General features: G+C 34.4%; 1 protein-coding gene across 5 annotated transcripts in view; it reads left to right on the forward strand.

Annotated features, from left to right (window-relative positions):
• The window catches only part of Macrod2 (mono-ADP ribosylhydrolase 2), a 2,042,921-nt gene that overhangs the window by 1,950,116 nt on the left and 79,697 nt on the right, over positions 1–13,108 (forward strand). For all 5 annotated transcript variants that reach the window (XM_046434337.2, XM_046434346.2, XM_046434363.2 and 2 more), the window contains 2 exons: positions 6,508–6,582; positions 6,849–6,941. In XM_046434337.2, the coding sequence (XP_046290293.1) occupies positions 6,508–6,582; positions 6,849–6,941 (168 nt within the window). The remainder of the gene's footprint in view (positions 1–6,507; positions 6,583–6,848; positions 6,942–13,108) is intronic.

Raw genomic sequence — 13,108 nt, forward strand, 5'->3', positions numbered from 1 at the left:
GAAGAAAGCACAGAGGAGTTTTGAAGCACTGAAACTAGTCTGTATGATACCATAATGGTGGGTACATGTCAATTATAATTTACTAAAGAAGAAATATAATAATTGCAAACTTGAAAATGATGGTCCTGTTACTTCTAGAAATGAAAATAAAATAGGAATGTGCTATCTTCTCTTTTTGATAATTGAAAATGCACACAATTGGTGGAAATGGGGTTTCCAAACACACATAAAAGGCATAATATTCTGGCTGCTTTGGCAAAACTTAATAAATGATGAAAAGTTCATACTTGGATGGAAAAATTATGCTGCAGGAGTTTAAACTCAATTAACACCCAGCAAGAGCATGGAGATATTTATTCACAAAAATGTTCATTGCAACATTGTGCTTAATGGTGCCTGGGTGCACACACAGATAAAGAAAATATCTGAAATTTCATCCAAAACATGGAATATTGTACATATTTTCAAAATAAGGTTTCTGGAGAAATTGTCATCATGGTAGATGATGCTCATTAAAACATGAAATAAAATGGCAGGAATCAAAATATTATACTCATGTGTCTGTATATATGCATAAATATGTGTTTATGAACACATATACATGTCTAATATTAGATATACACGTATATAGACACAGAAATTAGTATGTAGGGATACATATGTATGTTTATGTATATGTGTGTATGTACTTATATGTATGCATACACATAAGAGAAAGATAGCAGTTCACAATTTTAAAAATGTCCACCCCTTAGTTATAAAAATATCTGTTAAGTCTCAATACTTAAAATCACAATGGGAATTGGAAAAGATTTTGATTTGAATAATAATAAAAATACTACATACTAAAACTTGTGGATGCATCTATAAGGAAATTGCATTTCTTGTTTCTTTCATAACTGTAAGAAAAAAATAATTTTAGAAATAATTTACATTTAAAGTGTAAATTTTAATGGACCTACAAGAAAACCAGGAGTATCTAGGAAATAGTCAAATTCTTGCTAATCTAGGTTTAACTTTTGCTTTTAATCTGGGATATTTTTAGGCATGGTAAAAGAGAAATTTTGAATATTAGCAGCAATCAAGTTTCAAGCCTAACCAAAAAAAAGGCACATTTTCCATTATCTCTTTAAGAGAAGCATCAAAGAAACAGCCTTTGTTCTTAGAAAAATTTGAGCATCTAATAATCTGCAAACAATAAAACTAAGTTGTTGTTGCTTTTGTTCAAAAGCAGTCCATTTGCAAAGTGAGTTTAGGTTAAAACCCTAGAAATGCTTAATTCTAGACTGACATCCCCAGACCAATTTTTATGCAAATTAATTAAAGCAAGAGCTTTAGCTTGAGCCAAACTTAATTACCAGGCCTTCAAGAAACAATCATGTGATCTATTTCTAAAGCATAATGAATGGATTTTTGGATTATCTGTTCTAATGGTCCCCTCCCATTAGTATGGATGATTGAGTTCTCTGTATGAAAAATATATACATAAACTGTGGGATCCTTTGTGCTCTTTTGTTTCCTCTACCAGGAGGGATTAGGTCAGAGGACTGTAGGGGGAATTCAAGCAGACAGAATATAGAGAGGCAAACATAAAGCTTGCCCCCGTGGGGCCAAGAAAGCAAGATGGAATGTGAGAGCACAGAGGAGAGAGGCAGGTGGACTGGAGAGCCCCAGCATCATCAATACCCAGCGGGCGACTGGGTGCAGGCAAAGAGCTCACACATACCTTGTCTTTAATGTGCCAAATCTTGTCTTGGCTTGGGAATGAACAAACATGATCATTCTTGAATTTCAAAAATGAGCACTTCATTTCTTCCCTCAGTTTTTACTAACTTCATTTTAGAAAAAGGGAAAAGAGGAAAATATATGTATTTCTATTTTGAGTAATGATTGATGAAATGCATAAAGGACACAGGTGAAAACAGATCAGAAATAGAGACAAGTGAAGAGGGCAGGGGAGAGAACTGTTGCCCAAAAAGCTCTGAAATGGCCTGTCATCTTCAAAGTGAAGTGTCAGGCCTCACAGTCCCCAAATCCCTGGTATTCATCAACAGCCTCAGATTACCACTTCAGGCAGTCCCACCTTATCAGCAATGCCCCAGGCCCTGTTGAATTGTGATCTTCTCACTCCTGATTGAATCCTTCTGCAAATTTGTCAAAAGCTGCATAGGGACAGTCAGGAATGCGGACTGTGTCTACTCCCTGATTGCCCTACTCTTTCCCTTCATTGTACAGACAAAGCCAAATCACGAATAATGAGTTAAAGATTGCAGCTAGGACCTTGGTGTAATGATTAGATGTGATAGTCACTTCCCCATATTAGCAATGATAGACAGCATCATTCAATAAATAGTGGAAGTTCCCTCTTAATATCAGCCACCCATAAACAAACATGGATGTGCCTGGACACTTCACCAAGAGATATAGGAACCTAGGAGATATTCTAGTGGCACATTCTAACTGCTCCCCCCCCCACCCCCCCACCAAAGATGATGAACTTGAGGGAGAAGAAAAGAATATTTTTGCAAATGGGAAAGAATGCTAAATGGGTACAAAGGCAAGAAGAATAATGATGAATATTAGGTTTAGGGAGAATGCTAGTTGATTTTGCGAAAGACACAAAAGTAGATAGTCAAGTTACTTAACCAGCTAGTTTTCTAGAGTTCAAGAATGGGGACTGAGAAAAAGAAATTTGATTTGGCTACATGCACACCACACACACACACACATACACACAATTTCATCACAAATGCATGTACACACACAAACAGAGACAAAAGAAAATTTAGCCAGAAATGTTTCTTCTATGATATCACTGAGGGCTTTTTTCTCTACCTTTAAAGCTTTCTCATCATAATTATTAAATTATAAAATGTTCAATTCTTATAAAATATAAAATATATGATAGCAAAATAAAAATTCTGTAACTTAAAATCCTGCCTACCATTCAAAGGTAATCAATGTTGAAATCTGAGATAACAGCCTTCCAGTTTTTTGTCTGCACTGATATAAATATGAAGAAAGGCACCTGTGTGTGATTTAAAAAATCAAATCGTTTCTATTTTAAACCTCATAATATATTTTCTGTCCTGTTTATTATCATTTCTCATTCCCTTTTGCTCACTATCTCTGCTTCCTTGGTGTACTTTCATTCGAGAGTTTGATATCTAAACATCAGTTTGTTTATCTATAGGGTTTTTCTCTTCTATAACATCAACTATAGATATTAATACTGTCACTACACTTTTAGGTTTATAGATTTTTTTTCTTTTTTTCTCACTCAGTTTCCTGTTCATCAGTTCATCTTTTCATTTCCTCGTTCATTATTCCTCATAGTGCCAACAACAAATACATTTTCTGTAGTTTTTGTAGTTTTTATAAAAGCAGTTTTCCTTAACATAATTCTCTTATGTTTCAATTTTTAAATACCCTTTTTGGATAACTGGAAATAGCCATCATGGTAAAATGTTTCTCAGGAGAAAAACTGAAAATATGCCCTTTATTTTTGTGTGTGTGTGTGTGATTCATATTAGTATCTTTCCTTTCATCCAGCCATTTTGATGTCTAACTAGTATTAATTTAGAGAAAATCTGGAATTCAAAAAGTGTGGCTCAATTTTTTTTTTAATCAGAAAAAATTAGGTTGGTGTCCTTGCCTCTCATTTCTTGAGGTTGATTTTAGAATTTTACATTTATCCTTATTAAGATTCATATTATTTCACTTAGTGTATTGTTTCAATTTTGATTTTGTTGTCAAATGTATTATTCATTCCTCTTAGTTCTCTGTCATGCCATAATCTTCTAGAAGTGGTTTTGTCAAAAAGTTGGAACCCTGTATTACATCTTCTTAGAAAGTGCTCATTCAATATTTAATGCCTGTGATATGAAACTATCTACTTTTGAGGACAGCACTCTATCTTATTTAAAATCTACTCCTAATACCTGACATAGTTAGCATTTAATGAGACTCCATACGTGGTTGACTTTATTAGCTTTACCTCACTGTGACCAAAATACCTAACATAACCAAAATTTATTTCCTACTATTCATCAGTTTCACATCTGGGTTCATGCTCAAGTGAAATGAATACATAGTACAACAAAGGACCTGTACAAATGCTTTTTAGCAGTGTTATTCATAATAGTCCCAAACCAAAAAACAGTTCTTACATATAGCATAGTACATTCAGACAAGTAGAATAATACATATCAATGAAAAATAATGACCATTTTAAACATGCAGCAGCTAAAATTAATTTCACAGACCAGACAACAGGTCTTGCAAAAATAAGACACAAAATAGCATTTTTTATGTTTATATGAAAAACAACAACAACATAATAATAATAAAACTGTTGCTTGTTGTGGGGCATCAATAGGAGGAAGCCACAGGTGCTAGAAATGTTCTTCCTCTGCGTGGTACTTACTCATAAAGACTAAGTGTGTGTTTATGTAAGGAGTCATTAAGCTGTATACTTAACAATTTGTGTATTTTACTATATGCAAGGTAGACCTTACTTTACAAACTCAAATACAAAAAGATATTTTCCAGTCTAAACAAAAAAAGAGATATTTGTGGTGAGATATACCTAGTAATAGATTTTGAAAGCAGAATGTGGATCACAATATTTACCTTACCAGGACAATGTGATGATTAAGGATAATAGATGTGAAGCATCTAGACAAAGTCTGGTATTTTTTATGAGATCATTAACTGGCAGATACACTTATATCCCATAGACCAGTGCTTCTCAAGCTTTAGCATGCACACAAATCTACGGAGATCTCATAAAAATGTCGGCTCTGATTCTGCAGGTCTGGAGTGAGGCCTGAAATGCTGCATTTTTTAAAAAACCTTCCACATCATTCCATTTCCACTTTCCCACTGACCGTAATTTGAGTAGCAATGGAAGGAATGGGGAATTTTCAGCAGGGGAAAGATCTTGATCAAATTTATGTTTTAAAAGACCATCCTGCTATTTATTGATGCACAAAATCGATTATAAGAGAATAAGATGAAAGATCCAAGAGACACACGCTGTACCTCTGGTGAGGAAAAGGAGAAGAGGAATGTAGTATGGGAAAAGAAACATCTGCAGAATCATCAGTACTTGGGATTTCATTGAACTTTAGCTAGGAGTAATGAAAGACAGTTATTAAAGACAGCTTGAGGTTGTATCTTCAATGATCAGACATGTAAATATGCTTTAGTTCTGATTATTTTATCAGATCCTTTTGATAACAATTGAGCTCAGGAGGAATGGATGTCATAAAAAAAGACCTTTTTTTTTTTTTTCCTATCAGCGTCACATTAAGAGAGAATGGATCAAGGGAAAGTAATACAGAGGGTAGTTTAATGACAGTTGTATCAAATGGGAAGATGAAGGATGAGGGACTGTATATATCAGCATTATTACAGTACCAAGTGAGCCCCAAAGTGTCATTAGACAACAAGGGTGTGTTGCATTTATGCCTGGCCCTGTTTGTCTTTGCTCTAAATGATTTTATTCCAGGATCTAGACCTGATAGAGCATGCTTTGATAGGAGCAAAAGGGCTGGAGGAAACATGCAATGGAGCTTAAGCTTCTGCTTGGATGTAGTGTACATTACATGTCTCCCAGTGGCATTTTGTAGACCAAGTCACATGAACAGGCCTGAAGTCTATGGGGGTGGCAGCAGCATATACTTCACCCAAAGAGGCCTATACAGGTCACATGGTAACAGTTAGGAAAATATAATCCTCTTACAGGAAGAAGTAGGGACAAGTTGAAACAATAATGCTGCCTATCCCAGGGATGTACCCAAGCAAACAACCCAAGCCTCTCTGTGTGTCCCTTTTGTTCCTGTAACTCATCTTAGCTCTGGAATTTTTTTTTTTTATTCAATAGTTAAATACCCTCAATGCAAAATATTTCATTAGCATGAGGCAAAATAGACACATTTCTATTTCCTCTGTTAATGAGCATTTAAATGTTTAAAACGCTCAAGGGGAGGGGAAGGAGAGTAGCCAGAGGGAGGGGAAGAAAAGCCAATACTGGATAATCAGCCTTGAAGTAATCAAGAGTTGACTGAATTCTCTCCTGACCTTTCCTATATCTAATAGGCGACTTCAGAGAAAAGTTGAGCTGTTATATGATTTATTCCTGCGTGCTCCCATTACCCAAGTTTTTAATGCTCTGTTGATTAAAAAAAAATAAAATGAAATTGCAAGTGGCATTTTGATTTTTTGGAATCCTCAATAGCGAAAATATTTATTTCTTAAAAGGTGGTTAAATGTATGAGCTAAATAATAATTACAACAACCAAAGAGGAGACTTGTGGGCCCAAATTATCTCACAAAAAATTGATATAAACTTGATCATTTGAAAAATGATTATTGTTGCCCCTTGTTTCAGTTCAAAACTGTTCTGTATCTCTCCATGCATGATTGAAGCATTTTCAAACCAGGGATAAAGCTATGGTCATGCATATCACATTTCTTTTATTTTTCAATCACTATTCTTAACAGGAGAAGAGAACGATTCAACAAAGAATGAAACGAAAATTGAGACAGAGTCCCAGAGCTCATATATGGAAACCGAAGGTACTGAAAACAGAATATATTGTTATCAGAGAATGAGATGAAGCTGTGAACCATGACATCTATATATAAAGTGTGTGTGAGTGGCGTTCATGTGTGTGTGAGGCAAGAGTCCTGGAGGTGACAAACAACAGTTTACTGCTTTTTGAGCCTCCTGAAACTTGGAGGAATGAAGAAGAACTTTAAACATTCTATGCTGTACTCCCTGTGTTTTGTCAATGATGCCAACTGCAACATCCCTGAGTCTCCATTGGCCTCTTTCTATTTAGAGCTTTCATCAAACCCAGAAGATACGATGATTGTGGAGCAGCCAGAAGTGATTCCACTGACAGATGACCAAGAAGAAAAGGAAGGTGGAAAAGGTAGGACCGCTCTTAAATGAACCCATCAAGAGAGCTTCCTTGTATTCCTACCCAGAACTCAACTGTCAAAGTTATCCTCATGCAATCGCAGTCTGTAAAGGGGGAAAAGGAACATTCTTTTAACCTTGAACCTGCCTTTGAAACTAGAGTAAAATTTAGATACTTATAACATCTTTTTTGGTTTTCCCCTTTTCAAACAGAATGAAGATGCTTTTGTTATTCATTGAGGTTCAAGTTAAGTTTTTAAAACTCTAGTATTGAGAAGATCTGTAAGAAATCAAAATTACACACTACCGGGAAAATTCCTAGAAAATCTGATGGCTTTAAAAAAATAAATTAACCTTTTGTATTGATTTCATTCTGTCTTCCTTTGCATGGTAGTGATTAAAGAAGCAATTTATGTAAAATACACTCATCATCACATGAACCTTCCAATTTGCAAGCTTCTCCTGATAATCTTGGGATACAATAATATTGAATACTGTTTTTAAAAATGAGTGAGGTTATAATGATTTCTAAGGATTAATGAGGAATGAACAATTTGAAAATATTAAAGTAATATTTAGGGCAATAAGCCAATATATTAGAGTGAAGATAGAAATCTTTTATAAAAATCCTTTTAAAAACTATTATCAAAAAGTTTTGTATTTATTTAGGAACTTGAAGAATGCAATTTTTTAAGAATAAAGCAATCTCTTTAAAAAGAACTCATGAAATAATTTGTCTGGTGCACTATCTCATAAATCATACTGTTCTTAAATATGTATTTGGAAAGCAGTTGCAAGGTGATAACTTGATAGACCTTGTTTATAGAACAGTGTGATCAATTTTGCTTCCAAATTAAAACACAGACATGATCTCAATTGTAAAATCAGGTCAATAGCAACTACAGCTTCCAAATTATGAACAATTCTTGGCAGGGGCATTGATACAGTTTAATTGCTAAACTAACTTAGTAATTGTGACACTTTTCAAAAATTTTTCACTGTATTTGTATCACAATATTCTTCCACATCTATATCTCTATGAACGTTTTCTCTATTGCAAATCCTAGTGCAGCCTTATGCCACCATGTTCCTGGCAGGCCAAGTGAATGGTACATTTGAAGTATTTATGTCTGACAATGATGAAAGAAATTTGATGCAACCTTTACTCAGATTCAGGTACATGATATATAGTTTCCTTTGATTCTAATCCTAAAATGAAAACACACAATGTGTGCCCATTTACTTAACTTTTCATTGCAGAAATTATTTGCTTTGTATATTGTGCCTGAAGAAATGCAAATGAGTTAAAGAACATCAAACAATGGGTACATTTTCCTCCTTTTATCTTGACCTGTAAATGGAAAAGCTCACATTTACAGTTCCCTAGCAGGGAACATTTCTCCAATTACTGAAAAGTTAAATACCTGCTTTTCCTCTCCTCCTTATAGGTATGCCAGTCCTCTTCTGTATATGGTGGAATGGCAGGTCAAAATCTGCTACGTGTTTGTAGTGACCTTAAACTTGAATTTCTTTATCAAAATGTGACTTTTTACTCTAAAAGAGCAATACCAGTTGGCTTATGTTAACCATGTTTTCCTTTTCTGTCTTTATCATATTTATCTTGGCCCAGCTTTGAATATTTCTGCAACTTCAATTATTTCAAATTGAAATAACCTTAAATGTATCACCTCTGTCATCTTATACTTTGCATCAAAGTAAGAATTGAGAGTTATTTTGTTGTATTTAAGAAAAGTACTTGCCTTGTTCCCTTTTCTGCTACTAATAATATACCACAGACTGGTTAAGTTATAAAGAAAAGAGGTTTATCTTGTTGGGTGTTTCTAGAGGTACAACATCAGGGGCCCCCATCTAGTCATGGCCTTCTTGCTCGTAGAGCTTTGGGGTGGCACAGGACATCACATGGCAAGAGACAGAGAGCATGCAGGTATATGTGTGTGTATTTTGAATAGAGCTACAGGATTCGATTATGAGGGCTCAACCCTAACAACCTTATATGATCTTAATCACTTCCCAAGGTCCTCACATCTAAACTCCATGGTCCAATTAAACTTCCACCCATTTAATGCCTCACAATGGAGATTAAATGTCTGTATAGGAAGCCACATGGGATATTCAAAGCATATCCAAACCATAGCAGTACCCAAAGGAAATGAGGACAGAGTAGATTCATGGTGCCCTATAGTAGTTCTTCTACCAATGACAAGTGAGGCGACCTTAAGTCAGTTATTTCACTTAATTTCTTTCAAGTTCCTCATCTGTGAGATGGTGATGACAAAAGCAGCTGTCACATATTATTGTGATGACATTTCAAATAGTAACATGTAAAACAGTTATAACAATACCTGGCACAGAGGAAGCATTCCATAGTATTTATTATTTAACATAATTTGATAGAACGATGACAAAGTCAAAAGAATCTACATGCAAATTTCCCAAGTTTATTCATTCATTGTTCTTAAGTATTTTGAATCCATAAAAACTTCACATAGTCTACATCATCCTTCAGCAACAAATGGTCCTTCACTTTTGATTGACAGTACCATCTTATGAAGGAAGTTTTGATATGGCTATAAACCTACATTATTACCTATTTTATTTAATACAGATAGAGCAAATAATGGAAGGTGAAGTTTGAGGCAATTTTTTCATTTATAAATTTCTCCTTGTCAAGATCTCAATCTCTTCTGTTTAAGAAATGATAATAAAACCATAATTTCTATTTGCAATGATGTCATTGAGCTATTAGTGAATTTGCAAAAGAAGCATAGTAAATAAATTCAAAGAAATCAAATTTATTTTGCTTTCTTTTGACTCATATAAAGTCTTTTTCAAAAACATTTTGAGGATATAGCCCCAGGTTCTGTGTATATTTGCAAAGTAGTCTCCTAATGGAAAGTTGCACAAATGTATTAAGAATTATCTATGAACAAAAAAATGAGTATTCTATTACATTTGTAGAAATATTTTTATAGCTCTAAAACTATTGGTTCTCCTTTAATATGAGAATCTTTCTAAGGAGAAAGAAAGTGGTTTCTTTAAAAAAAAATTCCATACCAGGAAAAATGTGTAACTTCTTTCTCTGATTTTGCAGCATTTTATAAGATTAGAAAATGTAGATAATCTTCAGGACACATCTTCTATGGCTCCCAGGTGTAGGAGCACAGATGTTGCAACATTAAGTTTTGAAGTTAGCTCTACCAAAATATGGATTTTAAAAAGAAGGAAAAATATTCAGCAGAAGTTCACGCTGATAAAATTACACAATAGCATAATGGACATGTCCCTGGGAGACCTAAAATACAAAAATTTCAACTGGCATAAAGCGAAGTTTCACATATGGTAGCTTTTCTCATAGAGCCACATCGCCTCTTCCTAAATGAGTCCAGTTTTATGCTTCCCAGCAGGATCTGCAATACATATAAATCCAGTAGAATAACATCTTTTAGGTTAATAACCAAATAGGAAAGAATTTCGGGAGATCTTCTCTAAAAGGAGTCTCATATTGTAGTATAAGATCTATATATATAGTTAGCATTCAAATGTTTTTCATGAGATTTTTATTTCTAGTTGAATTTAGAAATTTTTGACATGGAATCTCAACTGTACCGACATTGCATTATTATTATACAGCAAAATTTTCATTTATTGGGAATTTGGGGCTTTTACTCCACCTGTTACATGTAATGCACATATTCATTCCCAATTATTTTTTGTATATCAGTAAGCATAATACAGAATGACAGTATTTTATCTGTTTACCTAAGGCTGACCAAAATGTTGACGGAGGTTTAAGATATATTATGATCTAAGGTTTTCTTGGCAATAGATGGATCTAGACAGGCATATAAGCAAAAAGTTAAGTGCAAGCCAATGACAAGTATATTATCGTGTCATTAGGCTTATGTTTTGGCAATTTACCAGCATGACCATGGGACAAAGAGCCATGGCTTTTATCCCTGGTTGTGTGATTGCTGGCAATTCTTTAACCTCTAAGAATCCATGTATTTAGTGTAGTTATGAGAGGCATAAACCAGGCAGTTATGATATTCTCCAATTTTGTTAAGTTTGCTCAAAATGGCAATTCTGAAGAGTCACATTCTTCATGAAACAAAAATGATGACATGGAAGCCAAGGGTTATTAATACACTAAGAGCTGAAGTCTTGTTTTTTTTCCAGTTTTATTTATGTTATTCTATAAAGTGCAGAGGTCCCTTAGACCAGGCAAAAAGGTAACCAGATTAACCATAGTTTATTTTTTATAACTATATTTTATATAGGAATTATTTACTCATCATTAGTTTGCTATTTATCCAATGAAGGTACTTAAAGGGGGACATGCCTTTGAGCTTAAATTAGGTTTACACACAAAACCTGGAACCAGACTAGATTTCCATCATCATCTTCTTTAGTTCACATGGGAGACATCTTTCCTCATAACTCCTCTGGCTACTGTTTCATTTTTCCGTGAATTCATGGTACATGATCCTCTTCCTCTTCTCTTACCAATCAAATCTGTTAGAGAATGTATCTTGTCTACAAAGCACCACTGTACAGTCCTAGGTGTTTTCCATTATTGATGGGATTCCTACATCGCTGACAAAGCTTTGAAAAGCAGCCTCTGTGCAACAACATAGCCATATATAGGATCAATAATATTTGGGCTTTCATATATAGCCTGTGTTCACTGCTACAGAGAATCATAGTGTTTAGCCATATGTTCGATTCATGCAAAACATTGTACAAATTTGAATAATAAACTCTGCTCAGAACTGGGCTTGATTTCCATCACCATCTTGCATCTTGAGTAATAAATTAACTTACCAGAACTTTCCATCTTCAGAAAATCTTAGTATCACCCATCTTTCTAAAGGAAATCAATTTTAGTAATACTGCATTTTTCACATTAGCAGCACTATTATTTAGTTTCCCAGGGCAGTTTCCTTTTCAAATGATTTTTTTCTGGCCTTCTTTCCTAATCATATTTTGTAGCTGGAATTTGTCAACAAAGATTTGTTTTAAGGTGTAAGTTAAATCAAAAAGGCTGGGCCCTGTTTGTGCTTTATGAATATTTAAAAGTGTTTAATGAAATTCCCTGTATTGGTTAAATACACTGAACATAAAAATTACTAAATTTTAAGCTAAAATGTTTAAATTTTCTACATATCTTATATGTATGTAATATAAGTAGATATAGAACCAATTTACTCAAATTACACTGTATAAAGTAAGAACTAAGTATAGATACAATGTTTAAATTATTTCAACATGATTTTTAGATTTATTTATTTATTTATTTATTGTAGTAGCACTAGGGGTTCTGGATTGAACTCAGGAGCACTCTACTATTGAGTTACATCCTTAGCCGCGTGCCCAACCCCTGCCTTCTTTTTTTTTTTTTCTTAATTTTGAGACAGTGTCTCACTGAATTGCCCAGGCTGTACTTGAACTTGCAATCTTGTGTCAGCCTCCAGTTATCTGGGATTATAGGCATGTGCCATAGTGCCTGGATAAATTTATTTTGGGAATATTAATCTTCTTTCTGTTTCACCCTCAAACAAATATGTAACTGACCTATAAATTAACAGAAGAATGCAAAGTCTATTCACTGCTATAATAATGCTGATTCACATAAGAAGTATATTATATACATATATATGTATAAGCATATATAAATTTAGACTGCATGAATAAAGTTCACTTGTAGCTACCTCACAAGAAAGTTATTCAGCCCCCTTGAATTTGTCCAAATCCTCCAGCTTGCTCTGAGCATCTTTTAAGATCAAGAAAAGATATTGCCCTGAATCTCCATCTTACTTGTTAGAAGGAATCAACAGTCCCCTTTGATATCCTGAGAATTCTGTGGCATGAGGACCGTTTCTTCCAATCCTGAGCTCCAGGTTCCAGCCTCTGGTGACTTCCCACTTTGGGCCTTTGCATTTCGTAAGAGTCTCTAGTCCTCATTTTGCCTCCAACTCAGATAATCCCACCCACTTGGACACCTCACATCCCTCCGGAAGTACCACACACTCAAAGATGTGTGTGAACTTAAGTGAATGTTAAAATCAACGGTTGTGATTATTAGTCCATCCCCATCTGGAGACTTTTCAGAGATTATCTCTTCTAATAACTCTAGTATCTAGCTACATCCTGAATCTTCTC

Source organism: Marmota monax, unplaced genomic scaffold (assembly GCF_021218885.2).
Source record: "Marmota monax isolate L192 unplaced genomic scaffold, Marmota_monax_Labrador192_F-V1.1 WCK01_AAM20220418_F8-fsc00005, whole genome shotgun sequence".
In the NCBI taxonomy this organism is placed as follows: domain Eukaryota; kingdom Metazoa; phylum Chordata; class Mammalia; order Rodentia; family Sciuridae; genus Marmota; species Marmota monax.